Genomic DNA, 27,102 nt, shown 5'->3' with positions numbered 1-27,102 from the left:
CTGCTGTCAGAATACGAAGATCGCATTGAGAAGACTGGTCTAGACACACAAGTGTCTTTGTGGTGTGATTGTGTTCAGATCTGTCTGACCACTTCAGAAGGTGGTCAGGGATGGATTGTGTGCGGATTTCTCCTCAGTCTGGTCGCAATCAGGATACCGAAAGCGCATACAGTGGGCGACGTCATCAGCACTCCCACAAGTCTCTAGAAAACTTGTGTTTTGGGACCGAGAGGCACCTTTTCATTATAACGTTGGAGGAAATGCATTCCTAGCGTGTGAGGAACGTGTTTGCTGGCCTTATAAATGCTAGGTAATATTTAGAAAAAATGGTTTTGTTTGTTTGGCTAGAGTTATGCTAACCTGTTTGCAATCCCTTTATCGTTGCTTGTTAGCTAGCTAGCTAGCTACAGAGGTTAGCTGGATAGTTAGCTACAGTAGTTAGCTACTACCATCAATTGTGTTTTCATATTTAGCCTATTCCACCAGGAATCCAGACACACTGTGGACACGGTAAAGACATTTTAAATGTACTTAGGTGTATACGCCTGTTCAGAATTCCATGATCTGAACTCTATGATCAGAATAATACATCTGCATGAACTGTCAAGTCTAGACATGGCCAAAGACTGAGACATAGGTGAAAACAAGATTCATCACTGTGTACCTCACCCTGTACTCCAAGGGAGTATACACTGAACTCTGAAAAGCTTGAGAGCCCCGACGTGCTGCTTTCTCATTGGACTTTCTCTGCCCCTTACGAGGCGCTGGGGGGGCTGGTCTTCCTGTGATGGGACAGGCTGCCATCCTGTAGGTATGGACCCCCCGCCCCCACCAGGTTATCTCCCATGGGCAGATTGCGTGTAGACCTCAGACTCTGCCGGGACTGAATGGGATGCGTGAGATAACAAGCTGCAGTAGTTGTGGGCTGTTTTTTTCCGGCACTGATTATATGGACAAACCAGGATTGGGCGAAGGCGGTGGTTAAACTGCTTTGCTTCCGAGTGCTTCACAACTCCTATTCATTTGGAGTGTTATGTTATGACCATATAGTTAAACTTGTCTTAACTTGAGGAGTCCTGTTATTGTTGGCTAAGTTCTGTGGGTGAAATTTGGACTGGAGTGGCAGACAGAGGAGTTACTTCGAAAGGTAACTGGATTTTTGAGCCTACTGCTTAGGTTGAGGCCTCACCTGAATGGTCAATAGCCTACATTTGATCTATTTGTGCTTGTTCTGAATAGCCTAATGAATCTAGTTAGTAATACGTTTGGATATTTAACCTGTGCTCAGTGTGCTGGTTCTGAACAGTGCTGATAATAAACTAAAAGTTGCCGCTGTAGACATTAGCCTAACATTACTAGCAACATGTTGGAATACCAGTTGCACATGGGTATTTCGTGTGTATTTTATTTGTTACGTTTAACCATATCAGCAATGGTTCTTTTATAAAGGGTTAAAAAAAAAAAAAATATATATATATATATATATATATAAACTTAAATACAGAAGACACATTTAAGTTGAATGCGTTCAGCTGTACAACGGACTAGGTATGTAGTTCATTAGTAATAAGGTCCTATTCATCAGTAATAAGGTCCTCAATCAGCTTTCTGAATTTCCCAAGAGGCACCACAACATCACATTTAAGAACATTTTGAAGATAGTTCTACAAACATGGTGCAAGAACTAAAAGCTGATTTACCGAACTCAGTAGAGACCAAAGGAATTCCCAGAGTTAACCATCCTTGAGACCGGGTGTGGTAACTCGTATGTCTAAAGTTTAGTAATGATGTTTGGTACAGTGGGACGTTTTGTAAAAGGGCTTTATAAATGAAACATAGCAATGTATCAACCTATGTGACATCAGAGACGGCCAACCAACTTCCTGGTAGAGAATGCAGTGATGAATACTAGAATTGTCGCCCGTAATAAAGAGCAATGCACTATGATTAAAGAACATTTTGAAGAAATTAACAATGAATATTAAATCAGTAAATTCATACATTATGATAATAAACAAAGATGTATATGTAATATGCTCGCACACGCTTTTTCAGTTCTGCACACACATTTTCTATAGGATTGAGGTCAGGGCTTTGTGATGGCCACTCCAATACCTTGACTTTGTTGTCCTTAAGCCATTTTGCCACAACTTTGGAAGTATGCTTGGGGTCATTGTCTATTTGGAAGACCCATTTGCAACCAAGCTTTAACTTCCTGACTGATGTCTTGAGATATTGAAGCAACATGTCCACATAATTTTCCTGCCTCATGATGCCATCTATTTTGTGAAGTGTACCAGTCCCACCAGCAGCAAAGCACCCCCACAACATGATGATGCCACCCCCGTGCTTCACGGTTGGGATGGTGTTCTTTGGCTTGCAAGCATCTGCCTTTTTCCTCCAAACATAACGATGGTCATTATAGCCAAACAGTTCTATTTTTGTTTCATCAGACCAGAGGACATTTCTCCAAAAAGTACGATCTTTGTCCCCATGTGCAGTTGCAAACCATAGTCTGGCTTTTTTATGGCGGTTTTAGAGCAGTGGCTTTATCCTTGCTTTTCAGGTTATGTCAATATAGGACTCGTTTTACTGTGGATATAGATACTTCTGTACCCGTTTCCTCCAGCATCTTCACAAGGTCCTTTGCTGTTGTTCTGGGATTGATTTGCACTTTTCGCAACAAGGTACGTTCATCTCTAGGAGACAGAACGCGTCTCCTTCCTGAGCTGTATGATAGCTGCGTGGTCCCATGGTGTTTATACTTGCGTACTATTGTTTGTACAAATGAACGTGGTACCTTCAGGCGTTTGGAAATTGCTCCCAAGGATGAACCAGACTTCTACAATTGTCTTTCTGAGGTCTTGGCTGATTTCTTTTGATTTTCCCATGATGTCAAGCAAAGAGGCACAAGGTAGGCCTTGAAATACATCCAGGTACACCTCCTATTGACTCAAATGATGTCAATTAGCCTATCAGAAGCTTCTAAAGCCATGATATAATTTTCTGGAATTTATCAAGCTGTTTAAAGACAGTCAATTTGGTGTATGTATACTTCTGATCCACTGGAATTGTGATACAGTGAGATAATCTGTCTGTAAACAATTGTTGAAAAAATTACTTGTCATGCACAAAGTAGATGTCCTAAACGACTTGCCAAAACTATAGTTTGTTAACAAGAAATGTGTGTATTGGTTGAAAAACAAGTTTTAATGACTCCAACCTAAGTGTATGTACACTTCTGACTTCAACTGTATACATGATCTTAAATTAATCCTGCAGCGACAGGAAATGTGGATTATATAATGGACATTTTTGTAGGGGTTGAAATTTCGAAGTGGAAATTACTAACTTCAGAAGCCTTTTTAAACCTTGAATACTGAACATGTAAAAAATGTCCTGCATTGCTATGCAGTCATAACAAGGCCGACTTTAAATTGAAGCAACCGGCTGGAGGCCGCGGGGAATGGACAGTGCCTCTGCTCATCCCATGTAGCCTAATGATAAGGCGAAGCTCCCACTGTGCAGTGGTACTGAATAGACAGCGCCACGTGTCTGTATTCAGAAACTGTGTGTAAACGGTAGATTTGACATGGTATTTGTTGCAATATGAAATATATATTGAAATATATATTGGTAGTATCTAATTTTCCAGGCCTGGGTAGGGCTTGAACGTCACTGGCCCGGCCCGGGTAGGGCTTGAACGTCACTGGCCCGGCCCGGGTAGGGCTTGAACGTCACTGGCCCGGCCCGGGTAGGGCTTGAACGTCACTGGCCCGGCCCGGGTAGGGCTTGAACGTCACTGGCCCGGCCCGGGTAGGGCTTGAACGTCACTGGCCCGGCCCGGGTAGGGCTTGAACGTCACTGGCCCGGCCCGGGTAGGGCTTGAACGTCACTGGCCCGGCCCGGGTAGGGCTTGAACGTCACTGGCCCGACCCGGGTAGGGCTTGAACGTCACTGGCCCGGGCAGGGTAGGGTAAGGCTTGAACGTAACTCCCGGGCAGGGTAGGGTAGGGTTGGGTAAGGCTTGAACGTAACTCCCGGGCAGGGTAGGGTAGGGTAAGGCTTGAACGTAACTCCCGGGCAGGGTAGGGTAGGGTAAGGCTTGAACGTAACTCCCGGGCAGGGTAGGGTAGGGTAAGGCTTGAACGTAACTCCCGGGCAGGGTAGGGTAAGGCTTGAACGTAACTCCCGGTCAGGGTAGGGTAAGGCTTGAACGTAACTCCCGGTCAGGGTAGGGTAAGGCTTGAACGTCACTGGCCCGGGCAGGGTAGGGTAAGGCTTGAACGTAACTCCCGGTCAGGGTAGGGTAGGGTAAGGCTTGAACGTAACTCCCGGGCAGGGCCATCCAGAGGTGCAGCTGATGGGATGTCTTGAGTTGACCATAAGTAGTGTGTGTGTGTGATCTCTTGTGATGACAGATGTTATCTTGTGTTTTAACATTTTGTTAAATATTCTGGTGCTGTAGACCAGTACCACCAGGTGTCTTTTTTTTTCTTCTGGAAGTTATTTGGAATAATAATGATTTGATGCATACTCAAGATTTACTTCTGTGTTCTGAGTGTGGGTGGTAGTTGCTGATGTGGTAACTATGTTTACCCAGAAAGCAAAGCTCCACTGTGGGCTGTTGTAGGTCTACAGGGCCGTTACTGTTCTCAGCATGCAGGCCTCTGCCACACGGTGTGTCTGGGGACTGTGTGCTGCATCTCAGCTCAGAGCTGCCCTCCTCTGCAGTCAACACACATTCTCTTGCTCGCTCTCCCTCCCTCCCTCTTTTTTTCTTTTTTCTTCTGTTCTTCTTTGAGCAGTCTTGGCTCTATGCTCTATGCCTGTTCCCTCTCTCCCTCCCACTGTCAGTAGCTAGGAGATTGGTCAGTATTGAGGCTAATCCAGTTAGACTAAATGTATCTCAGCAGGGGCCAAGACCCCACAGGATCTCACACACCTCCCTGTTAGCCCCTTTGTTGTGTGTGTGTGTGTGTGTGTGTGTGTGTGTGTTATGATAATGGGTATCACTGGGCTGGTATTTGGTATTCTGAAGAAGAAGAAAGTTTCAGCAATATCTAGAAGCTTTTTGTGGTAGCAGTCAATTATTAAGAGTTGCACAGTACAGCATGAAAGTGTGTGTGTGGGCCAAGATGGGAGGGGCTCCGACAGCCTTGCAGTGATCTGTGTCGAGAGAGGGAGAGGAGGAGAGTGTTCAGGGAGGAGGAGGAAGAGTGAGAAGGAGCATTAAAGGAGTACTCATACAGTACACACGGTGTGTGTGTGGTGGCAGTGTGCCTAGTAGGATTTGAGTGTTGTTATTAGCACCATTGGGCCTGTGTGAGCTAGTGCACTGCCCCATGGGTAATAAGTATCTGAAAGTAGCGCTAAACACCGTCATAATCTGAGGGGGGCTAAAGGTGTGTGTGTCGCGTACCTCTCCTTCTCCCCCTGCTGCAACATGGCTGTGGAGCAGATGGTCAATTACAGGACAGTAGGAAGTGCCAGTAATTAATTAGCCGGCAGCACTCTCTGCACCATCTACTACCCTTATGGGAAAAACCACATGATTTCACCTGTGACATTTCCACATGTTTTGCCCAAGTGAAACCATATGTTTTTGGAACAGTTCACGTGATCACAACCTTTCACATGTGGATTTAGACTTTCACATGAAATGTCGTTATGATACAAACAGTGCTTTTAACACTTACGCGGTGACACTGCAGAAACAGCAATCCACTCCCAACCACAAGGTTGCAAGTTCAAATCCACAAATAATAAATGTACAGTCGTGGCCAAAAGTTTTGAATGACACAAATATTCATTTCCACAAAGTTTGCTGCTTCAGTGTCTTTAGATATTTTTGTCAGATGTTACTATGTGTACTGAAGTATAATTACAAGCATTTCATACGTGTCAAAGGCTTTGATTGACAATTACATGAAGTTGATGCAAAGAGTCAATATTTGCAGTGTTGACCCTTCTTTTTCAAGACCTCTGCAATCCACCCTGGCATGCTGTCAATTAACTTCTGGGCCACATCCTGACTGATGGCAGCCCATTCTTCCATAATCAATGCTTGGAGTTTGTCAGAATTTGTGGGTTTTTTGTTTGTCCACCCGCCTCTTGAGGATTGACCACAAGTTCTCAATGGGATTAAGGTCTGGGGAGTTTCATGGCCATGGACCCAAAATATCAATGTTTTGTTCCCCGAGCCACTTAGTTATCACTTTTGCCTTATGGCAATGTGCTCCATCATGCTGGAAAAGGAATTGTTCGTCACCAAACTGTTCCTGGATGATTGGGAGAAGTTGCTCTCCGAGGATGTGTTGGTACCATTCTTTATTCACAGCTGTGTTCTTAGGCAAAATTGTGAGTGATCCCACTCCCTTGGCTGAGAAGCAACCCCACACATGAATGGTCTCAGGATGCTTTACTGTTGGCATGACACAGGACTGATGGTAGCGCTCACCTTGTCTTCTCCAGACAAGCTTTTTTCCGGATGCCCCAAACCATCGGAAAGGGGATTCATCAGAGAAAATGACTTTACCCCAGTCCTCAGCAGTCCAATCCCTGTACCTTTTGCAGTTTATAAGTCTGTCCCTGATGTTTTGGCCACGACTCTGTGTCTAAGCGTCCTTGAACACTTCACATTCATTTCATGAGGACATGTTGTCACGTTTTCACATTAACCTCACATTAAATCACACACAGTTCATGTTGTTTTTCCCGTAAGGGTACCACCACACACACACCACATGCATTGTACACCCGTGCACGCCCACACACAGGCACACGTCAACAAATAATTGAATGAATCAGCAATAGTTGCGGTAAACCATACTATCTTCACACGCGCAATGGGGAGTTGTGATCCCCTTCCTGCATATGGACATTTCATGTAATCCTCTCGGTTTCCCTCTCCCTTTCTCTATCTGCTGCATCAGTAGTGGAATGAGACTAGGGTTGCAGTAGTTTGTCCCTGCAGAAGAGAGAGAGAATCTAGAGCCTACATGGGGAGGAGAAAATGGGGAGGGAGATGGGTAGTAGGAAACAGAAAGATGGGAGGTGAGGGAGTGCGAGGTGGTAGGAAAGGTTGAAGGGGAGAGGAATGGAAGGAGGCAGAGAAGTGATGGGGGATCAGAGGAGGGATTAGGGGATGAAGGAGAGATGGATGAAGGGGGAGAGGGAGGGCTAGGATTATTTGGTGAGGAGATGTGAGGCTGTTTAGCAGCAGTATTTATTGGGCTGAAATTATAAGGTGATGAGAGAGCCAGTTGTGTGTGTTAGTCTGTTTGACCACGGGTCTGATACTTGTTTGTTAGCCAGGGGGTCTGATAATGAAATTGGCAGTTGTTGTTGTTATTGAGTTTAAGATATTCAGTGTTGCGATATTAAATGGGATGTGCTGCAATGTGTATTCAAATGAGTGTTTAGTGAAAAACATTCGGCAAGGGTCTGTGAAATCAAACTGCAATACTCTGATTAAATGAATGTAAATAAATGATGCGAGGAGTCTGTTTTGGAGCCCTGCAGCAGTTGATATTTCATTAGAATATTACGAGTCAACACAGTCTGACTCACTCCCAGCCAGGGTCACCCCGGATTACCTCTGACCTCTCACAACTGTTGTTAACGGTGACGACGGTGGGGGGGGGGGTTGTGTGTCAGAATTATGTAAGAATGTATGAGGTGAAAGGCAGGTGTGTGTGTGTGTGTGTGTGTGTGTGTGTGTGTGTGTGTGTGTGTATATTCCAATTTCATCATGTGTCCCCTGCTAGGCAAAAATGCTGGCACAGCAATGTTCCACAGCTGGGGCTGCGAGCAACATCCACACACACAGTATACACACCTTACTTACACCCTGTGTGTGGGGCGGCCTCACCCTGTGTGTGGGGCGGCCTCACCCTGTGTGTGGGGCGGCCTCACCCTGTGTGTGGGGCCCTTGTTATATACCTTTCATTAGCCTGTTTTCTAACTGAATAAGCTCTCATTGGCCGGTTATAACAGGGTTTTTCTCTCCTCTCCTCAGATCACCAGAAGCTGGAACGAGAGGCTCGTATCTGCCGTCTGCTCAAACATTCAAACATAGGTAGGTCGGGCTGTCTGTTTGTCTGTCTACGTTTTATTTTCAATTTGAGGTTTATGAAGAGTCAACTATTTGAAGACAATAAAACTTGAATGAATGGGACTTCAATAAAGCTTATTTTCTGTTCAAATCAAAGCTGTTGTTTAAAAAAAACAAATGGCCAGGAGGATGAAGGCGGGAGGTAGAGGAAGAGATGAGGCCATACTGATGAGTCAATGACAACTTTGTACTGTCTCTTTCAGTTGCATCCCTCTATCATCTATCCCTCCTTCCCTCTCCCTCCTTTCTGGCTCTCTCTTCAGTGTCCCAGATTGCTCTGCCCCTCCCTCCTCTCTTCTCATGCTCCCCCTTGTCTTTCTCTCCTTTTTATAGTTTCTCTATTCTGTCTATCTTTCTCTCTCTCCTTCTCATTCTGCCTCTCTCTCCTTCTCATTCTGCCTCTCGCTCCTTCTCATTCTGTCTCTTTCTCTCTCCTTCTCATTTGTCTGAGCTTCATATAAACCTTGGACAGGGAGAGATGAACACTCATACTGTACTTGCTGCAGGGAGGACCTGCTACTTATTACACACAAATGTACCTTTTTACATAACCTTTAACCTCCAACCCTTAAACAAAACTATACATTAGGTCAGATATAGAATGTCAAACTAAGTAGCCATTACGTATTCCACTGTTGAATCTCATAATTCCCTTTCTCTCCCTCTTCTCCACCCTCTCTTTCTCTCTAGTGAGACTACATGACAGTATCTCAGAGGAAGGCTTTCACTACCTTGTCTTTGACCTGTGAGTATAACACACACACACACCGACATTCCAGGCTTGTGCATGTGCCTCCATGAATGAGCTTTCTTTATGTATGATAACAATCTGTTCCTCCTTCCCCTGTCTTTCTCCTTCCCCTGTCTTTCTCCTTCCCCTGTCTTTCTCCTTCCCCTGTCTTTCTCCTTCCCCTGTCTTTCTCCTTCCCCTGTCTTTCTCCTTCCCCTGTCTTTCTCCTTCCCCTGTCTCTCCTCTGTCTCTCTGTCTCTCAGGGTGACAGGAGGAGAGTTGTTTGAAGACATCGTTGCTAGGGAGTACTACAGCGAGGCCGACGCCAGGTGGGCCCTCCCTACTTACTGTTACCATGGTTACGCAGCTGCGTGGCACAGCGCAGGTCAAAACCGTGGGAGAGTGGCATGATTTCTTATCTTTGCTAACTGGCCTATCCACATGGGGTACCTGGGAAGTCTCAAAAGAACATGGGCCTGTTGGTCAAATGCTCATTAGGGGGTACTTCAGGGGTTCTCCAAGCATAGCTCAATGTAACAGTAACAAAACAAAGGCTGAGAACCACTATTGTAGTAACCTGTTGAGCTTTCAGTACAAACATACATGTTTAGTGATGACTGGACCATTGCTTTTCTCCTCTTTTCTCTCCTCCAGTCAGTGTATTAACCTGATATCTCCTCTCCAGTCTGTGTATTAACCTGATCTCTCCTCTCCAGTCTGTGTATTAACCTGAGCTCCTCTCCAGTCTGTGTATTAACCTGATCTCTCCTCTCCAGTCTGTGTATTAACCTGATCTCTCCTCTCCAGTCTGTGTATTAACCTGAGCTCCTCTCCAGTCTGTGTATTAACCTGATCTCTCCTCTCCAGTCTGTGTATTAACCTGAGCTCCTCTCCAGTCTGTGTATTAACCTGAGCTCCTCTCCAGTCTGTGTATTAACCTGAGCTCCTCTCCAGTCTGTGTATTAACCTGAGCTCCTCTCCAGTCTGTGTATTAACCTGAGCTCCTCTCCAGTCTGTGTATTAACCTGAGCTCCTCTCCAGTCTGTGTATTAACCTGAGCTCCTCTCCAGTCTGTGTATTAACCTGAGCACCTCTCCTCTCCAGTCTGTGTATTAACCTGAGCTCCTCTCCTCTCCAGTCTGTGTATTAACCTGAGCTCCTCTCCTCTCCAGTCTGTGTATTAACCTGAGCTCCTCTCCTCTCCAGTCTGTGTATTAACCTGAGCTCCTCTCCTCTCCAGTCTGTGTATTAACCTGAGCTCCTCTCCTCTCCAGTCTGTGTATTAACCTGAGCTCCTCTCCTCTCCAGTCTGTGTATTAACCTGAGCTCCTCTCCTCTCCAGTCTGTGTATTAACCTGAGCTCCTCTCCAGTCTGTGTATTAACCTGAGCTCCTCTCCTCTCCAGTCAGTGTATTAACCTGAGCTCCTCTCCTCCCCAGTCAGTGTATTAACCAGATCTTGGAGAGTGTTCAACATATCCACCAGCATGACATCGTCCACAGGGACCTCAAGGTGAGTGGTGAGCGTGTGTGTGGCCGCCTGTTGCTATGACTACCACACACACCTTTGCTCGTGGCCATGGCAACGCACTGCTCTTGTCGCTCCATCCCTCCCACAAACCCTTGTTTCACTTGTCCCCTCCCTCTCTCTGTTTCCCCCTCTCTAGCCCTCATCTTTTTTCACTTTCTCTCTCTCTCTCTCCATCTCCTCCCTCTCTGCACAGTATATCACATGTCTGTCCTTGACCAGAGGGGGGGGGGGGTGTTAGTGTCATCTGCACGTAAGCAGGGAGGGGGCAACCTTATGGTCTACTCTCCCCAATGGCAAGGAAACAAGGATTCAGTCACTGACCACTCACTCACACTCACACACAGTCCTGACTCAAAGTAAAGGTGTCCAAGACAAGAGAAGGAAAGATTAACCCTGCGGTTACCATGACAACCCCCGTGACATCACTGCAGCCTGGCTCCTCGCGGCTGATTGGTTCGGATAAACATAATGGATTCTTATCAGATGGGTCTTCCAATGAAACACCATGAAGACACATCACTGGATGTCACTTTGTTATGTGACTCTGAATAGATGGAACACAGAAATGAATCGCTTTGACATAGTCTGAGAATGTATCTGGTAGGGTTTGAAATAATTTCACTATGAAATGGTTTTATTTCTTTTTTGCCGGAGATCCAGATATTTGAAATGCATGTAAACATTTACCTGAGCACTACTGTGCACAAGTGAGGCTGGAGCTCTATTGCTGCGCTGCGACGCGATAAGACGGACGGAGAGAGAGAGGGAGACGCAGTAGCCGACTCCCCTGCGGCTCGCCAGCTCCCCTACAGCTCACCGGCTCCCTTACAGCTCCCCTACAGCTCCCCTACAGCTGTCCGACTCCCCTACAGCTCCCCTACAGCTCGCCGGCTCCCCTGCGGCTCGCCGACTCCCCTACAGCTCGCCTACAGCTCGCCGACTCCCCTACAGCTCCCCTACAGCTCGCCGACTCCCCTACAGCTCGCCGACTCCCCTACAGCTCGCCTACAGCTCGCCGACTCCCCTACAGCTCGCCTACAGCTCGCCGGCTCCCCTACAGCTCCCCTACAGCTCGCCGGCTCCCCTACACTGCTCCCCTACAGCTCCCCTACAGCTCCCCTACAGCTCGCCGGCTCCCCTACAGCTCCCCTACAGCTCGCCGGCTCCCCTACAGCTCCCCTACAGCTCGCCGGCTCCCCTACAGCTCCCCTACAGCTCGCCGGCTCCCCTACAGCTCACCGGCTCCCCTACAGCTCGCCGACTCCCCTACAGCTCCCCTACAGCTCACCGGCTCCCCTGCAGCTCCCCTACAGCTCGCCGGCTCCCCTGCAGCTCCCCTACAGCTCGCCGGCTCCCCTACAGCTCACCGGCTCCCCTACAGCTCGCCGTCTCCCCTACAGCTCCCCTACAGCTCGCCGGCAGCTCCCCTACAGCTCCCCTGCAGCTCCCCTGCAGCTCCCCTACAGCTCCCCTGCAGCTCCCCTGCAGCTTTTTGTGGGGCACATGTCATTCAAAAATACATTTGAAAAGTTTGTTTTATTAAATTAATCATTTGAAATGTCATGGTGTGTCCTTGTATGTAACAATGTTACATGGATAATTTAATTTAGAAAAAGCCTTTTCAGTGTTTTTAAAATAGACTTATTTTGAATATTCTAATAACCATGCACATTCCTGGTGTCTGAGGATAGCTGTATTACCTCTTGTTTACTGTCTGTCTGATTTGTTGGCCTTTTATCCTGAGTCTGCTTTTACTGCAGTCCTTTACACACACACACACAAACGAGCGCATACACGCAGTACACTTAGCATGCAGTCTGCAGGGCTGTTTAAATGACTCCCCAAGTGGTTTCCATGACTACAACCCTATGTCCATATATGGCCGTAGAGAGAATCGTAGGAGAGATGGAGACCCGCACACTGTCAAATGTGGACAAATCCAAAACAGATGCTTAAATGCAAAAATACAGATGATTTGTTGGGCCATCATGATGCCCAAAAAGTGCATTGTGCATAAAATGAAAGGGTAAAAATAAAATACAAACGTTTTGGTATCAAACTCTCATCAGTGTTAAGGCGAGTACACACACCAGGCTTGTATTTGAAGGTTAATTACATACGTCACATGATCCAGTGAGTAAATGCATCCAATCATATATACTTAAGCAATAAGGCCAGAGGAGCTGTGATAGCCGTGGTATATTAGCCATATAAGGGCTGTTTTTATGCACGACACCACGAGGACTGCCTGGATACAGCCCTTAGTCGTGGTATATTGGCCATATATCACAAACTCCCCGAGGTGCCTTATTGCTATTATAAACTGGTTACCAATGTAATTAGGGAAATGTTTTGTCATAGCCGTGTAATACGATCTGATATACCGTTGCGGTCAACCAATCATCATTAAGGGCTCGAACCACCCAGTTATAAATGCAAATTGAGTACCTAGTACAATAGAATGCATGATTTTAATTATATGAGAGATCGTTACTCATCTTTCTCTTATGCTCCTTCTGTTCCTCCTTCATGTCTCCTTACTCCCTCCTTTTTTTCCTCTCCCAACTGAATGTAATAATAATCATCTTTTATTGATGTGATATGCATGTGTAAATGTTGCTTAGGCAGAACAGTTTGAAGATCAAAAGCAATTACACATTGACAAATGCATCTCTGTCCCGCTCTCTCTGTTTCTACTTCCCCTGTACACACACACTTTTCTCCACCTCTGTGTTTCTACCCTCCCCAGCCTGAGAACCTGTTGCTGGCCAGTAAGATGAAGGGAGCAGCGGTGAAGCTGGCAGACTTTGGCCTGGCCATCGAGGTGCAGGGTGACCAGCAGGCATGGTTCGGTAAGACCACACACACACCCTTCATCCAACGTTTTTAGGTTTCTACGTTTTATTTATTTGCACCAAAGAAAACGAAGTGAAATCCGAAACGGTGTGCAGGTTAGGTTGGAAGCCTTGAAAAATCCACAAAAATGTAATTAAGTACAAACATTTTAGTCATTTTACAAACAAAAGTTTGTTAAATCTGTTAAACAAGCACACACCGTTTTTTTTTTACATGATATACACAGTAAACAACAACCATGTTTGATTATGTGTGAGAGCCAGGCTACATGGAGGGGACTAGTGGGTAGTTTGGTTCATCAGGCTGACCCCTAGTCATTGAGGGATGATGAGAGTTCCAGAGTATGGAACCTCTGTATCTAACAGAGAAGTGACTATGTGAGATGCGGGGAGGGTGAAGGTTATCGCAGTGTCTTGTTGTATGCGTGGATTTGGGAGTTAACCTGGAAGAATCCATCGAAGGGTTTAGGTAGGCTGTCTGGGAGGGATTTGTAGATGCGTCTGATTATATTCATGTTGTAGATAGACAATTGAGTTTCTTTAACAGACTGGTGGCTAGTCTTGCAAATTTATTTTGTGTGATGAGTAATTTGTGTAGGTAGGAAGCATATGTACTGGCTCAGACAGTATTGCAGTAAATGAGATATGGGTTGCTTAAGCTTGTAGTAGTGTTAGGAAACAAGCCTGATGAACCAAACCACAAACCATCCGTCTGGTGACACCAGGCCACTCATCCGTCTGGTGACACCAGGCCACTCATCCGTCTGGTGACACCAGGCCACTCATCCGTCTGGTGACACCAGGCCACTCATCCGTCTGGTGACACCAGGCCACTCATCCGTCTGGTGACACCAGGCCACTCATCCGTCTGGTGACACCAGGCCACTCATCCGCCTGGTGACACCAGGCCACTCATCCGCCTGGTGAACCAAATGGATTTCAACACTTTGCTGCAGACAAAGTGAATAGGATCTTTCCAGGACAATGTAAATCTAAAACAATTTTGTTTTATCTGTCGGGCAGGTTTCGCGGGCACCCCTGGTTACCTGTCCCCTGAGGTCCTGAGGAAGGACGCCTACGGCAAGCCTGTGGACATATGGGCCTGTGGTAAACCTTTAACCTCTTAACTGTAGACGAAGAACAAATCTAAATAACCATCTAGTGACTACTGGGTAACTTGTCACCATCCCACTGCTTAAGAGAGGCCATGGTGTAGAGGTCATACATCTTAGACCAGGGTTTACAGAAAACTTAACCAATCTAAACTCTCTCTCTCTCTTTCTCTCGCTCTTTCTCTCGGTCTCTTTCTTTCTCTCTAGGTGTTATTCTGTATATCTTGTTGGTGGGCTATCCTCCATTCTGGGATGAAGACCAACACAAACTCTACCAGCAGATCAAGGCTGGGGCCTATGATGTGAGTGTGTGTATCTGTGTTTGGCTGGACAGCTGGTGAATTTTGAATAGTGTCAGATTGAGAGCTGCACCCCAGCTATTGATCCTATCAGCCTCCTGACGCATTGCAGAGGTGTGTGAGGGGTATCCTCTCCTCTCTAGTATTCAGGTTATATAGTTAATGAAGACTGGTTCTGAGACGTTCAGACACACGTTAATATTCTGAATTGTAGGCAGACTGATTGTTTACATGATGTGAAACGTGAAGAAATACGTTTGTTATGGACATGATGCATCATGGTCATGGTCTTTTCTGTTCCTCTTCCTGTCTGTCTCTCTTCTCCCACCCAGTTTCCCTCTCCAGAGTGGGACACTGTTACTCCAGAGGCTAAGAACCTTATTAATCAGATGTTGACTATTAATCCTTCCAAGAGGATCACTGCTGATCAGGCTCTCAAACATCCATGGATCTGCGTAAGCGCACGCACACACACGCGCATACGCACGCACACACACACACACACACACATACTACTTACTAAAACGACATACTGTGTACAGCATTCTAGACTCCCCCATACTGAGAATGTGTCATCTAATACTAGTCTCCCCCATACTGAGAATGTGTCATCTAATACTAGACTCCCCCATACTGAGAATGTGTCATCTAATACTAGACTCCCCCATACTGAGAATGTGTCATCTAATACTAGACTCCCCCATACTGAGAATGTGTCATCTAATACTAGACTCCCCCATACTGAGAATGTGTCATCTAATACTAGACTCCCCCCATACTGAGAATGTGTCATCTAATACTAGACTCCCCCATACTGAGAATGTGTCATCTAATACTAGACTCCCCCATACTGAGAATGTGTCATCTAATACTAGACTCCCCCATACTGAGAATGTGTCATCTAATACTAGACTCCCCCATACTGAGAATGTGTCATCTAATACTAGACTCCCCCATACTGACAATGTGTCATCTAATACTAGACTCCCCCATACTGAGAATGTGTCATCTAATGAGGAGTATTTCTGTATGTAATAAAAAACTAATTCTGATTGCCTCAGCCTGGCTGCCCAGTGAGTGGTCCTATGCCCTCCCAGGCCCACTCATGGCTGCACTCCTGCCCAGTCATGTGAAATCCATAGATTAGGGCCTAATTAATTTATTTCAATTGACTGATTTCCTTATATGAACTGTAACTCAGCAGAATCTTTTTAATTGTTGCATGTTGGGTTAATATTTTGGTAATGTATAGATGTGAAGCTGAAATAAGCATGACATTCTGGCGTTTAGTGCAGACTGAATTTTAGACATGTCACCTAATATAAAACCTATTTTTGCATGCTAAAAAAGCCTACTATTTAGAACTTAACCTCTTACATCTAGACGTTCCGCTAGCGGAACACCTGCTCCAATATCCAATGATAGGCGTGGCGCGAATTACAAATTACTCAAAAATACAAAAACTTCAATTTTTCAAACATATGACTATTTCACAGCATTTTAAAGACAAGACTCTCCTTTATCTAACCACACTGTCCGATTTCAAAAAGGCTTTACAGCGAAAGCAAAACATTAGATTATGTCAGCAGAGTACCAAGCCAGAAATAATCAGACACCCATTTTTCAAGCTAGCATATAATGTCACAAAAAACAAAACCACAGCTAAATGCAGCACTAACCTTTGATGATCTTCATCAGATGACAACCCTAGGACATTATGTTATACAATGCATGCATGTTTTGTTCAATCAAGTTCATATTTATATCAAAAACCAGCTTTTTACATTAGCATGTGACGTTCAGAACTAGCATACCCCCCGCAAACATCCGGTGAATTTACTAAATTACTCACGATAAACGTTCACAAAAAACATAACAATTATTTTAAGAATTATAGATACAGAACTCATCTATGCACTCCATATGTCCGATTTTAAAATAGCTTTTTGGTGAAAGCACATTTTGCAATATTCTCAGTAGATAGCCCAGCCATCACGGCTAGCCATTTAGACACCGACCAAGTTTAGCCCTGATCAAACTCCGATTTACTATTACAAAAGTTTCATTACCTTTGTTGTCTTCGTCAGAATGCACTCCCAGGACTGCTACTTCAATAACAAATGTTGGTTTGGTCCAAAATAATCCATCGTTATATCCGAATAGCGGCGTTTTGTTCGTGCGTTCCAGACACTATCCGAAATGGTAAAGAAGGGTTGCGCGCATGGCGCAATTCGTGACAAAAAAAATCTAAATATTCCATTACCGTACTTCGAAGCATGTCAACCGCTGTTTAAAATCAATTTTTATGCCATTTTTCTCGTAGAAAAGCGATAATATTCCGACCGGGAATCTCCTTTTCGGCAAACAGAGGGAAAAATCACAAAGACGGGGGCGGCCAGGTCACGCGCCTAAGCCCAGAGTCCCTTGATCGGCCACTTGAGAAAGGCGATAATGTGTTTCAGCCTGGGGCTGGGATGACGACATTCAGGTTTTTCCCGGGCTCTGAGCGCCTACGGACGACGTAGGAAGTGTCACGTTAGAGCAGAGATCCTTAGTAAAAGATAGAGATGGCAAAGAAGTTCCAGAAATGGTCAGACAGGCCACTTCCTGTAAAGGAATCTCTCAGGTTTTGACCTGCCATTTGAGTTCTGTTATACTCACAGACACCATTCAAACAGTTTTAGAAACTTTAGGGTGTTTTCTATCCATATATAATAAGTATATGCATATTCTAGTTACTGGGTAGGATTAGTAACCAGATTAAATCGGGTACGTTTTTTATCCAGCCGTGAAAATACTGCCCCCTAGCCATAAGAGGTTAATTAAGTACAGGTACTCGGACATGGACACAGAGAGATATAGAGATTTTATATACACACACACACAGTTTTGAATAGTGTTTGATACTTGTCTCTGTCCCCTCCTATAGCAACGTTCCACCGTGGCATCTATGATCCACAGACAGGAGACAGTGGAATGTCTGCGCAAGTTCAACGCTCGGAGGAAACTCAAGGTACACTACTACTACTGCTGCTACCTCCTACACTCTCTCTTCCTCCTCCTACACGTCTCTTCCTCCTCCACCTGTCTTCCACCTCCTCCTCCCAATATTCCTCCCCCTCGACCACCTCCTCCTCCCTATATACCTCCCCCCTAGACCACCTCCTCCTCCCTATATACCTCCCCCCTAGACCACCACCTCCTCCCTATATACCTCCCCCCTAGACCACCACCTCCTCCCTATATACCTCCCCCCTAGACCACCTCCTCCTACCTATATACCTCCCCCCTAGACCACCTCCTCCTCCCTATATACCTCCCCCTAGACCACCTCCTCCTCCCTATATACCTCCCCCCTAGACCTCCTCCCCCCTAGACCACCTCCTCCTCCCTATATACCTCCCCCTAGACGACCTCCTCCCTATATACCTCCCCCTAGACCACCTCCTCCCTATATACCTCCCCCTAGACCACCTCCTCCTCACTATATACCTCCCCCTAGACCACCACCTCCTCCCTATATACCTCCCCCCTAGACCACCACCTCCTCCCTATATACCTCCCCCCTAGACCACCTCCTCCTCCCTATATACCTCCCCCCTAGACCACCTCCTCCTCCCTATATACCTCCCCCCTAGACCACCTCCTCCTCCCTATATACCTCCCCCTAGACCACCTCCTCCTCCCTATATACCTCCCCCTAGACCACCACCTCCTCCTCCCTATATACCTCCCCCTAGACCACCACCTCCTCCCTATATACCTCCCCCCTAGACCACCTCCTCCCTATATACCTCCCCCTAGACCACCTCCTCCCTATATACCTCCCCCCTAGACCACCACCTCCTCCCTATATACCTCCCCCTAGACCACCTCCTCCCTATATACCTCCCCCTAGACCACCTCCTCCTCCCTATATACCTCCCCCTAGACCACCTCCTCCTCCCTATATACCTCCCCCTAGACCACCACCTCCTCCCTATATACCTCCCCCCTAGACCACCTCCTCCTCCCTATATACCTCCCCCTAGACCACCTCCTCCTCCCTATATACCTCCCCCCTAGACCACCTCCCCCCTAGACCACCTCCTCCTCCCTATATACCTCCCCCTAGACCACCTCCTCCCTATATACCTCCCCCTAGACCACCTCCCCCTAGACCACCACCTCCTCCCTATATACCTCCCCCCTAGACCACCTCCTCCTCCCTATATACCTCCCCCCTAGACCACCTCCTCCTCCCTATATACCTCCCCCCTAGACCACCTCCTCCCTATATACCTCCCCCTAGACCACCTCCTCCTCCCTATATACCTCCCCCTAGACCACCTCCTCCTCCCTATATACCTCCCCCTAGACCACCTCCTCCTCCCTATATACCTCCCCCTAGACCACCTCCTCCTCCCTATATACCTCCCCCTAGACCACCAACTCCTCCCTATATACCTCCCCCTAGACCACCACCTCCTCCCTATATACCTCCCCCCTAGACCACCACCTCCCTATATACCTCCCCCTAGACCACCACCTCCCTATATACCTCCCCCTAGACCACCACCACCTCCCTATATACCTCCCCCTAGACCACCTCCTCCTCCCTATATACCTCCCCCTAGACCACCTCCTCCCTATATACCTCCCCCCTAGACCACCTCCTCCTCCCTATATACCTCCCCCCTAGACCACCTCCTCCTCCCTATATACCTCCCCCCTAGACCACCTCCTCCTCCCTATATACCTCCCCCCTAGACCACCTCCTCCTCCCTATATACCTCCCCCCTAGACCACCTCCTCCTCCCTATATACCTCCCCCCTAGACCACCTCCTCCTCCCTATATACCTCCCCCCTAGACCACCTCCTCCTCCCTATATACCTCCCCCCTAGACCACCTCCTCCTCCCTATATACCTCCCCCCTAGACCACCTCCTCCCTATATACCTCCCCCCTAGACCACCTCCTCCCTATATACCTCCCCCTAGACCACCACCTCCTCCCTATATACCTCCCCCTAGACCACCTCTTCCTCCCTATATACCTCCCCCTAGACCTCCTCCTCCTCCCTATATACCTCCCCCCTAGACCTCCTCCCAATTTACCTCCCCCTAGACCACATTTTAACCAATATGTTATTGGGCCCATTTCTGGATGTGGAAATCCAGTAATGGTGTCAGCGTCATTTTATTGTCATATATTTTGGAGTAGAATGTCCTTTTAAGAAGTCACCAGAACTGAGCTTCTCAGTCCTTCTACATAAAACCAACGGGACTGGAATTGGTCAAACTCGCAGTTTAATACATGTACGAAGTGATCCTCTATCCCCCCCCCCTCATGTGATCAGATCTCTTCATTACTTATCCCTTCTCTCTCTCCTAGGGAGCGATCCTCACCACCATGCTGGTGTCCAGAAACTTCTCAGGTGGGTGTGTCTCCTTCTCCCTCACTCCAGTTAGACTGAGGGAGGAGGACAGAGAGCTCTACTCTCCCTCCTCCCTGGAGTCTACCTAATGTAGGTTTTTAGGCCAAGTGGAGGAGGAGTGTGTGTGTGTTTTCAGAACACAAGTTCTGAAGGAGAAGAGTAGGTGAAAGGAGGTGCCATAAGGTGTCAGTGCTAGGAGGAGGTGCCATAAGGTGTCAGTGCTAGGAGGAGGTGCCATAAGGTGTCAGTGCTAGGAGGAGGTGCCATAAGGTGTCAGTGCTAGGAGGAGGTGCCATAAGGTGTCAGTGCTAGGAGGAGGTGCCATAAGGTGTCAGTGCTAGGAGGAGGTGCCATAAGGTGTCAGTGCTAGGAGGAGGTGCCATAAGGTGTCAGGGCTAGGAGGAGGTGCCAGTGCTAGGAGGCAGTGCTAGGAGGAGGTGCCATATGGTGGCAGTGCTAGGTGGAGGTGCCAGTGCTAGGAGGCAGTGCTAGGAGGAGGTGCCAGTGCTAGGAGGCAGTGCTAGGAGGAGGTGCCATATGGTGGCAGTGCTAGGAGGAGGTGCCATATGGTGGCAGTGCTAAGAGGAGGTGCCATATGGTGGCAGTGCTAAGAGGAGGTGCCATATGGTGGCAGTGCTAAGAGGAGGTGCCATATGGTGGCAGTGCTAAGAGGAGGTGCCATATGGTGGCAGTGCTAAGAGGAGGTGCCATATGGTGGCAGTGCTAAGAGGAGGTGCCATATGGTGGCAGTGCTAGGAGGAGGTGCCACCATATGGTGGCAGTGCTAGGAGGTGCTAGGAGGAGGTACCATTCTAGAATGTAATATTTCCAGCAGTACTATGTGTTTACATCTATGTCTCTAACACTTTTCTCCCTCTCCTTGTCGGCTCTGGAGTGTGTCAGTACTAGGAGGTGTACTGTGTGGTTTGACAGAGGACGGGCCATATTTAAGGCTGTACTTTCTCTCCTTTACGAGCGAAGATGATTAAAGGTTAAGACCTGGCCCTAAAGGAAGGGGGGTTATTACGTCCTAAATGGCATCCTACTCCTCATGTTGTGCACTACTTTTGGCTACGATATGGAGAATAGGGTGTCATTTGTGATTGGTCACTGTATTGGGTTAGGCCAGCCCAGATTTGCATAGCTCCTCCCAATTTGAGTATTTGTGTCCAATAGTGGGCCGGCAGCATACCAACCCTGCTGCTGTGTCCTCCACCGCCTCGCTGGCGCAGGAAGGTACGTCACAGAGACACGCCCTCTTACTTCCTCTACACACACGTCCGGCTTCCTGTTTAAGCCCCTCCCACATCATACTAAAAGGAAGCACCATGGTTTCTTTAACTTCTGAAGGGGTCAGCAGGTTATCTATCCCCTTTTTCTCCTGCATGCAGCTCACGCTAGCCACACACACGAACGAGAGTATGATATGGATGTTTTTAAGGATGATGCTGATACCATGCACACAGGCTATATGCATGTAAAACTACACATAGTCTGTCAACAATACCACTCAGCCTCATATCATCATCAGAAAGCATCAAATTCATCAGTATATCAACCCCCCTCCCCACCTTCGTCCTGTGGTCACGGCCATGAGGGGGTTGAGGGGGGAGGGATTGGTGGGGGGGGGCGTGTATCTGTGGTGACTGACTGACTGGAGGATGAACAGAAGCGGGAGAGGCACGCTGCCATCGTCTGACCTGGGGGGGGACTAAGGTCGGCGATCCCATGTGGACTAGGAAACGGTATAAGGTTTAAGAAAGGGTTGGATGGATAGGTGTAAGCAATATGGCAAAAATGTTATCCAGCCAATCATAGTGGAGCTACTACCATAATATTTACACCTATCAAATCCTTTCATATCTATAGGTGTTTCTAGAAGGCAGGGTTATAGTAGAGTGTTGAAGCGATAACAAGGGGCGGGAGTTAGTGTCTCCCCTGAGCGTGCGATTGGTGCTCTAGGGTTCCGCATGAGGGGGATTGACAGAAGCGTACGGTAGAGCCCTTCAATCACAGGGCTCTCCTCTGAAAGCGGACCAATCGCCTGCCAGTAAGTCCTGACGACGGATGACATCGCCCCAGTAAAAGGCATCTGCAGCTTAGCCTCCCCGCCATCATGTCACTGCTTGCCCCTCCCCTCCGCTGTGTATGGCTGAGGCGGTCTTTGCTCTCTGCTTATGATGCGCTCTCTTCCCCAATCACATCGTCACACAGGAAAGTGTGACGAATTGCAGTCAATACAAGATGTCAAGTGTGAACAATGCGGCTGTGTTACCTTGCTGCACACTCCGTTTACCCTTCTCCCTGAAGTGTGCACTCGTTCACTTCCCCTCCTAGATGTAAAAGGATTGGACTGGTTTGAGTGCACACATGAGGAAGAACAGGGAGAAACGGGATTGGACAATTTGAAAGTTACTCTTCCCTTCGTGTCCTCCTGAAAATAGCCACTGTTGTAAGGTGAATGTTCTTAGTGGTGGCCACGTTCCAGGACAACTACACTGCAGAGGCCTGCCTGCCTGCCTGCCTGCCTGCCTGCCTGCCTGCCTGCCTGCCTGCCTGCCTGCCTGCCTGCCTGCCCGCCCGCCCGCCTGCCTGCCCGCCTGTCCGCCCGCCCGCAGGTGTTTAACATGTCAGTTAATCCTACGCCCACTACCATGTTGTGGCTATCAGCCATTGGTTGTTGCAATGAAACGTAGTCTGTAATGTAGTTGACCTGGAACTCGACCGATACATCCGACCGCGATCATTTGGAAGAATTTGGGGCAGGGTGCATGTTGAGGGTGTTTGAACGGGTTCCGGTGGGCAGCTGGGTTGAAGACGTGGCAGGGCTGAATGGTTAGCCAGTCAGGGCCCAGTTCTGCTGTGTGTTGAATGGTAGGTATGCACCTTGGGAACTGTGGATGACGTGGATGCTGCATGGTCGGTCCGTTGTTTATCCTAACCGTTCCTCTGCATGACGTAAAGCGCATGGCGTGGAACGGCTCTGATCAAAGCTCCAGCCCCGAGTCGGAGCATGCTCAGTCTGCTCCGCCCGCCGCTCCACTAGGGAGCAACACTGTCCCTGTAACAGCCAATACCACAGCACAGTAAGAACACACGCACAGCAGTGCACAAACCATCACCGACAACTAAAGGATGCCCGCTGCCTAAAACATGTCTTCCTCTCTCTCTTTTCTTCCTCCTCTCTCCCACTTGTTAACGGAAGGTAAGCATCCCCAAGACGATGCATGCAGCCCAGAATTGTGTGTGTTTCAGCAACACATTAAAAACAGTGACAACAGCAGTAGAATGACGAGCTTTAGATGAGCTCAGTGAGAGGACTGACTGACTGACACTGACTGACTGACTGGAGCCTCCTGAAGGAAATCAGTAGTTTACATTAACTTCCACCTGTCTCTGCTATAGCTCTCCCTGAAGTGTACACTTGTTCACTCCCCTTTGTGGATGAAGAATAGACTGACTTGGGTGTCATGAATAGTGTTGAAAATACCCTTTAGTCAATGTTCACACCAATCCAATGCTTTTCAATCCATGAAGGGGAGGCTGCTGCAGGGAGCTGGTATATGCAATCACACTGCAGTCTAAGGGTGGTTGTGTTGCTTGACTGATGTTACATCGTGTGGGGACCAGGTTGAATAGGAGAGAGTGAGGTGACTCTTCTATTGCTTTATCTCTCTCTCTCTTTACAGCATGCAAAAGTTTACTTAACAAGAAGGCGGATGCTGCTAAGGTAAGGAGTTAAATCTGATGTCGTATAGCTAGCTGTCACACTCTCTCTGCCTCTCTCTGCCACTCTACCTCTCTCTCTCTGCCACTCTACCTCTCTCTCTCTGCCACTCTACCTTCTGGCGCTCGCTCTCTCTCTGCCCATCTCTCAATGGCCATCTCGCTCTCTGCCCATCGCACGCTCTCTGCCTCACTCTCTCACACACACACACACACACACACACACACTCTCTCTCTCTCTCTCTCTCTCGCTCTCTCTCGCTCTCTCTCGCTCACACAGAGAGGGAAATCAAAGAGAAATTATGATTTTACTTTCTTTGTGTGTCTCAGCCTACGACCAACAACAACAGTAAGAACAGCATAGTGAGTGCCATCAATGCCATGAAGGACAACAGCGTGGCCGCCGCACAAATGGTACATAACCTTAATCACCACCTACTCTATGTTCCCCTCAGCCTCGTCTCCTCTCCTAGCACCCTAACCTCCTCTCCTCCCCCCGTTCCCTTCATCACGGTCTCCTCTCCTAGCACCCTAACCTCCTCTCCTCCCCCCGTTCCCTTCATCACGGTCTCCTCTCCTAGCACCCTAACCTCCTCTCCCCGTTCCTTTCATCACGGTCTCCTCTCCTAGCACCCTAACCTCCTCTCCTCACCCCGTTCCCTTCATCACGGTCTCCTCTCCTAGCACCCTAACCTCCTCTCCTCCCCCCGTTCCCTTCATCACGGTCTCCTCTCCTAGCACCCTAACCTCCTCTCCCCGTTCCCTTCATCACGGTCTCCTCTCCTAGCACCCTAACCTCCTCTCCTCCCCCCGTTCCCTTCATCACGGTCTCCTCTCCTAGCACCCTAACCTCCTCTCCCCGTTCCCTTCATCACGGTCTCCTCTCCTAGCACCCTAACCTCCTCTCCTCCCCCCGTTCCCTTCATCACGGTCTCCTCTCCTAGCACCCTAACCTCCTCTCCTCCCCCCGTTCCCTTCATCACGGTCTCCTCTCCTAGCACCCTAATCTCCTCTCCTCCCCCCGTTCCCTTCATCACGTTCTCCTCTCCCAGCACCCTAACCTCCTAGCAACTTAAAGTCCATGATCCCTCCCTAGCAACCTACCCTCCATACTGTTCTCCCGTCCCTTCCTAGTGGTCCTATGTATGTTGGAGTCTAAGTGTTTAAGCTTGGACCCTTCATGGACCTCTAACCCCTTCCTACCCCATCCTCCATCTTAATATCAACTCCAACCCTAACCCCCAGGTGTGTGTGTGTGTGTGTGTGTGTGTGTGTGTGTGTAACCAGACTTAACTCTATGCTCCCCTTCTCCCAGGAATCTCAAAATACAGTGGTTGCTGCTGATGGGGTCAAGGTGAGGGTGTTGGTGTGCAGGTAGTGTGTCTGACTTGTATGTTGTTAACCTATGTGTTGTTAATCTCTCTCTATCACTATCTCTCTCTCACTATCTCTCTCTCACTATCTCTCTCTCACTATCTCTCTCTCACTATCTCTCTCTCACTATCTCTCTCTCACTATCTCTCTCTCTCACTATCTCTCTCTCTCACTATCTCTCTCTCTCACTATCTCTCTCTCTCACTATCTCTCTCTCACTATCTCTCTCTCACTATCTCTCGCTCACTATCTCTCGCTCACTATCTCTCGCTCACTATCTCTCGCTCACTATCTCTCGCTCACTATCTCTCTCTCGCTCACTATCTCTCTCTCGCTCACTATCTCTCTCTCGCTCACTATCTCTCTCTCGCTCACTATCTCTCTCTCGCTCACTATCTCTCTCTCGCTCACTATCTCTCTCTCGCTCACTATCTCTCTCTCGCTCACTATCTCTCTCTCGCTCACTATCTCTCTCTCGCTCACTATCTCTCTCTCGCACACTATCTCTCTCTCTCGCTCACTATCTCTCTCTCGCACACTATCTCTCTCTCTCGCTCACTATCTCTCTCTCTCTCTCTCTCTCTCTCTCTCTCACTATCTCTCTCTATCACTATCTCTCTCTCCAGGGTTCTACAGAGAGTAGCAACACAAATGAGGATGAGGATATGAAAGGTAGTAAAATGAATCTCTTCCTCTCTTTGTGGTCTAACATATTGTTTCTGATAGGATGACCTGCCTGTGCTATACAGCTAGCTGTGTGTGTGACTCACCCGTGTGTGTGTGTACATGCGCATTATTTCCTGTGTCTTTGTCTGTCCGTGTGTTCTAATCTAGCGGACAGCGTTGTGATGATGAGTCAGGGAAGTGCTACAGACGAGATGCCCTCTCTTCTGACCTCGTCTGACAACTCGCCTGCCAGTAAGTGTTTTCACGGCAACCACAACCTTTTGTGGTTGTCCCAATGACCCCCACACTTCCTGATATCTGACCTTGTCTGTTCTGCTTTTCCACTACGCAAACTTGGACCTGTATATCTACCCCTCTTTTTCCCCTAGCCTCCAGCATTGGGAGCCTATGCTCTCTTTCCTCTTTGTTCTTGCTGAGTCCCAAACCAGTCCTTTCCTCTGGCCCCTCTTCCCTGAATTTGCGCATTCACACGTGCCTCCACCAAAGGCAGAAAAGTGCCCTAAAGCTGAGGGAGTACAGATTGTCTAGGACGTAGAGGCTAATTGGATTATATTCACCGGTTTTTGATTCTTATTTCCAGACTTGACACATGTAACTGATGAAATAGCTCCCAAATTAAATGTTTAACTGTTGAGGTTTATATATTGTTAAACAATTAATAAAAAATGTGTAAATTGTATTATTTAAATGTGTGTGTGTCCCGATGTTGATGGGTTTGATTTTTCTCTCCTCTGAAAGTCACCCTCTGAGTTTAGTCAGCAACACGTGACAACAGAGGGCCCCCCGAGGGAGTTGGTAGGGGTGAGGGGCTGGTTTGGGATTCAGCCTCCCTCTCTTTCTCCGTCTTCACTGTGTCCATCTCTGTAACAGGATGGTGAAGGACAGGTCTCTTCCTCCTCCAGTGTTTCTTCTCCTTTTTCCTCTTCCTCCCCCACGGTGCTGCCCTTCTCTCGCTCCTCCTCTCTCAAAACGCTGCTCTCCTGTTGGCCAGTGCTCTTACATGCTGTGATCCAATGGCAGGCCTCTGTTCTGCTTCTCAAATTGCTGATTGGAGAGCCATCCTTAATGTGTTTCGTCAGTTTTCATAGAGAGAAGTGTGTTTCTGCACTGTGGAATGAAGGGACACGTAGGGTAATATGATGCAGGAAGTAGATTTCTTCCCCGTCAGCTGAGCTGCTCAGAGCCCCTCAACCCCCCCCACGGTCCGTCTGTCTGTTTCAATGTCTTTTTCATGAACTGACATCCATCATTACTGT

The 27,102-nt window shown here is 47.7% G+C and overlaps 1 protein-coding gene across 10 annotated transcripts in view; it reads left to right on the top strand.

Annotated features, from left to right (window-relative positions):
• LOC100380658 (calcium/calmodulin-dependent protein kinase type II subunit gamma) overlaps positions 1-27,102 on the top strand; it is a 35,134-nt gene that overhangs the window by 4,281 nt on the left and 3,751 nt on the right. For 2 of the 10 annotated variants that reach the window (XM_014158178.2, XM_014158181.2), the window contains exons 3-18: positions 8,021-8,080; positions 8,807-8,861; positions 9,110-9,175; positions 10,286-10,358; positions 13,126-13,228; positions 14,255-14,338; positions 14,551-14,645; positions 14,975-15,097; positions 17,572-17,655; positions 20,017-20,059; positions 21,236-21,295; positions 23,749-23,789; positions 24,116-24,199; positions 25,101-25,139; positions 25,786-25,831; positions 25,994-26,077. In XM_014158178.2, the coding sequence (XP_014013653.1) occupies positions 8,021-8,080; positions 8,807-8,861; positions 9,110-9,175; positions 10,286-10,358; positions 13,126-13,228; positions 14,255-14,338; positions 14,551-14,645; positions 14,975-15,097; positions 17,572-17,655; positions 20,017-20,059; positions 21,236-21,295; positions 23,749-23,789; positions 24,116-24,199; positions 25,101-25,139; positions 25,786-25,831; positions 25,994-26,077 (1,140 nt within the window). The remainder of the gene's footprint in view (positions 1-8,020; positions 8,081-8,806; positions 8,862-9,109; positions 9,176-10,285; positions 10,359-13,125; positions 13,229-14,254; positions 14,339-14,550; positions 14,646-14,974; positions 15,098-17,571; positions 17,656-20,016; positions 20,060-21,235; positions 21,296-23,748; positions 23,790-24,115; positions 24,200-25,100; positions 25,140-25,785; positions 25,832-25,993; positions 26,078-27,102) is intronic. The other 8 variants (XM_014158180.2, XM_014158183.2, XM_014158179.2 and 5 more) reach the window with 6 other exon arrangements.

This window comes from Salmo salar, chromosome ssa19 (assembly GCF_905237065.1).
Source record: "Salmo salar chromosome ssa19, Ssal_v3.1, whole genome shotgun sequence".
Lineage (NCBI taxonomy): Eukaryota > Metazoa > Chordata > Actinopteri > Salmoniformes > Salmonidae > Salmo > Salmo salar.
The sequence above is the reverse complement of the archived record's forward strand: the minus strand, read 5'-3'. Positions and strand labels throughout refer to the sequence as shown.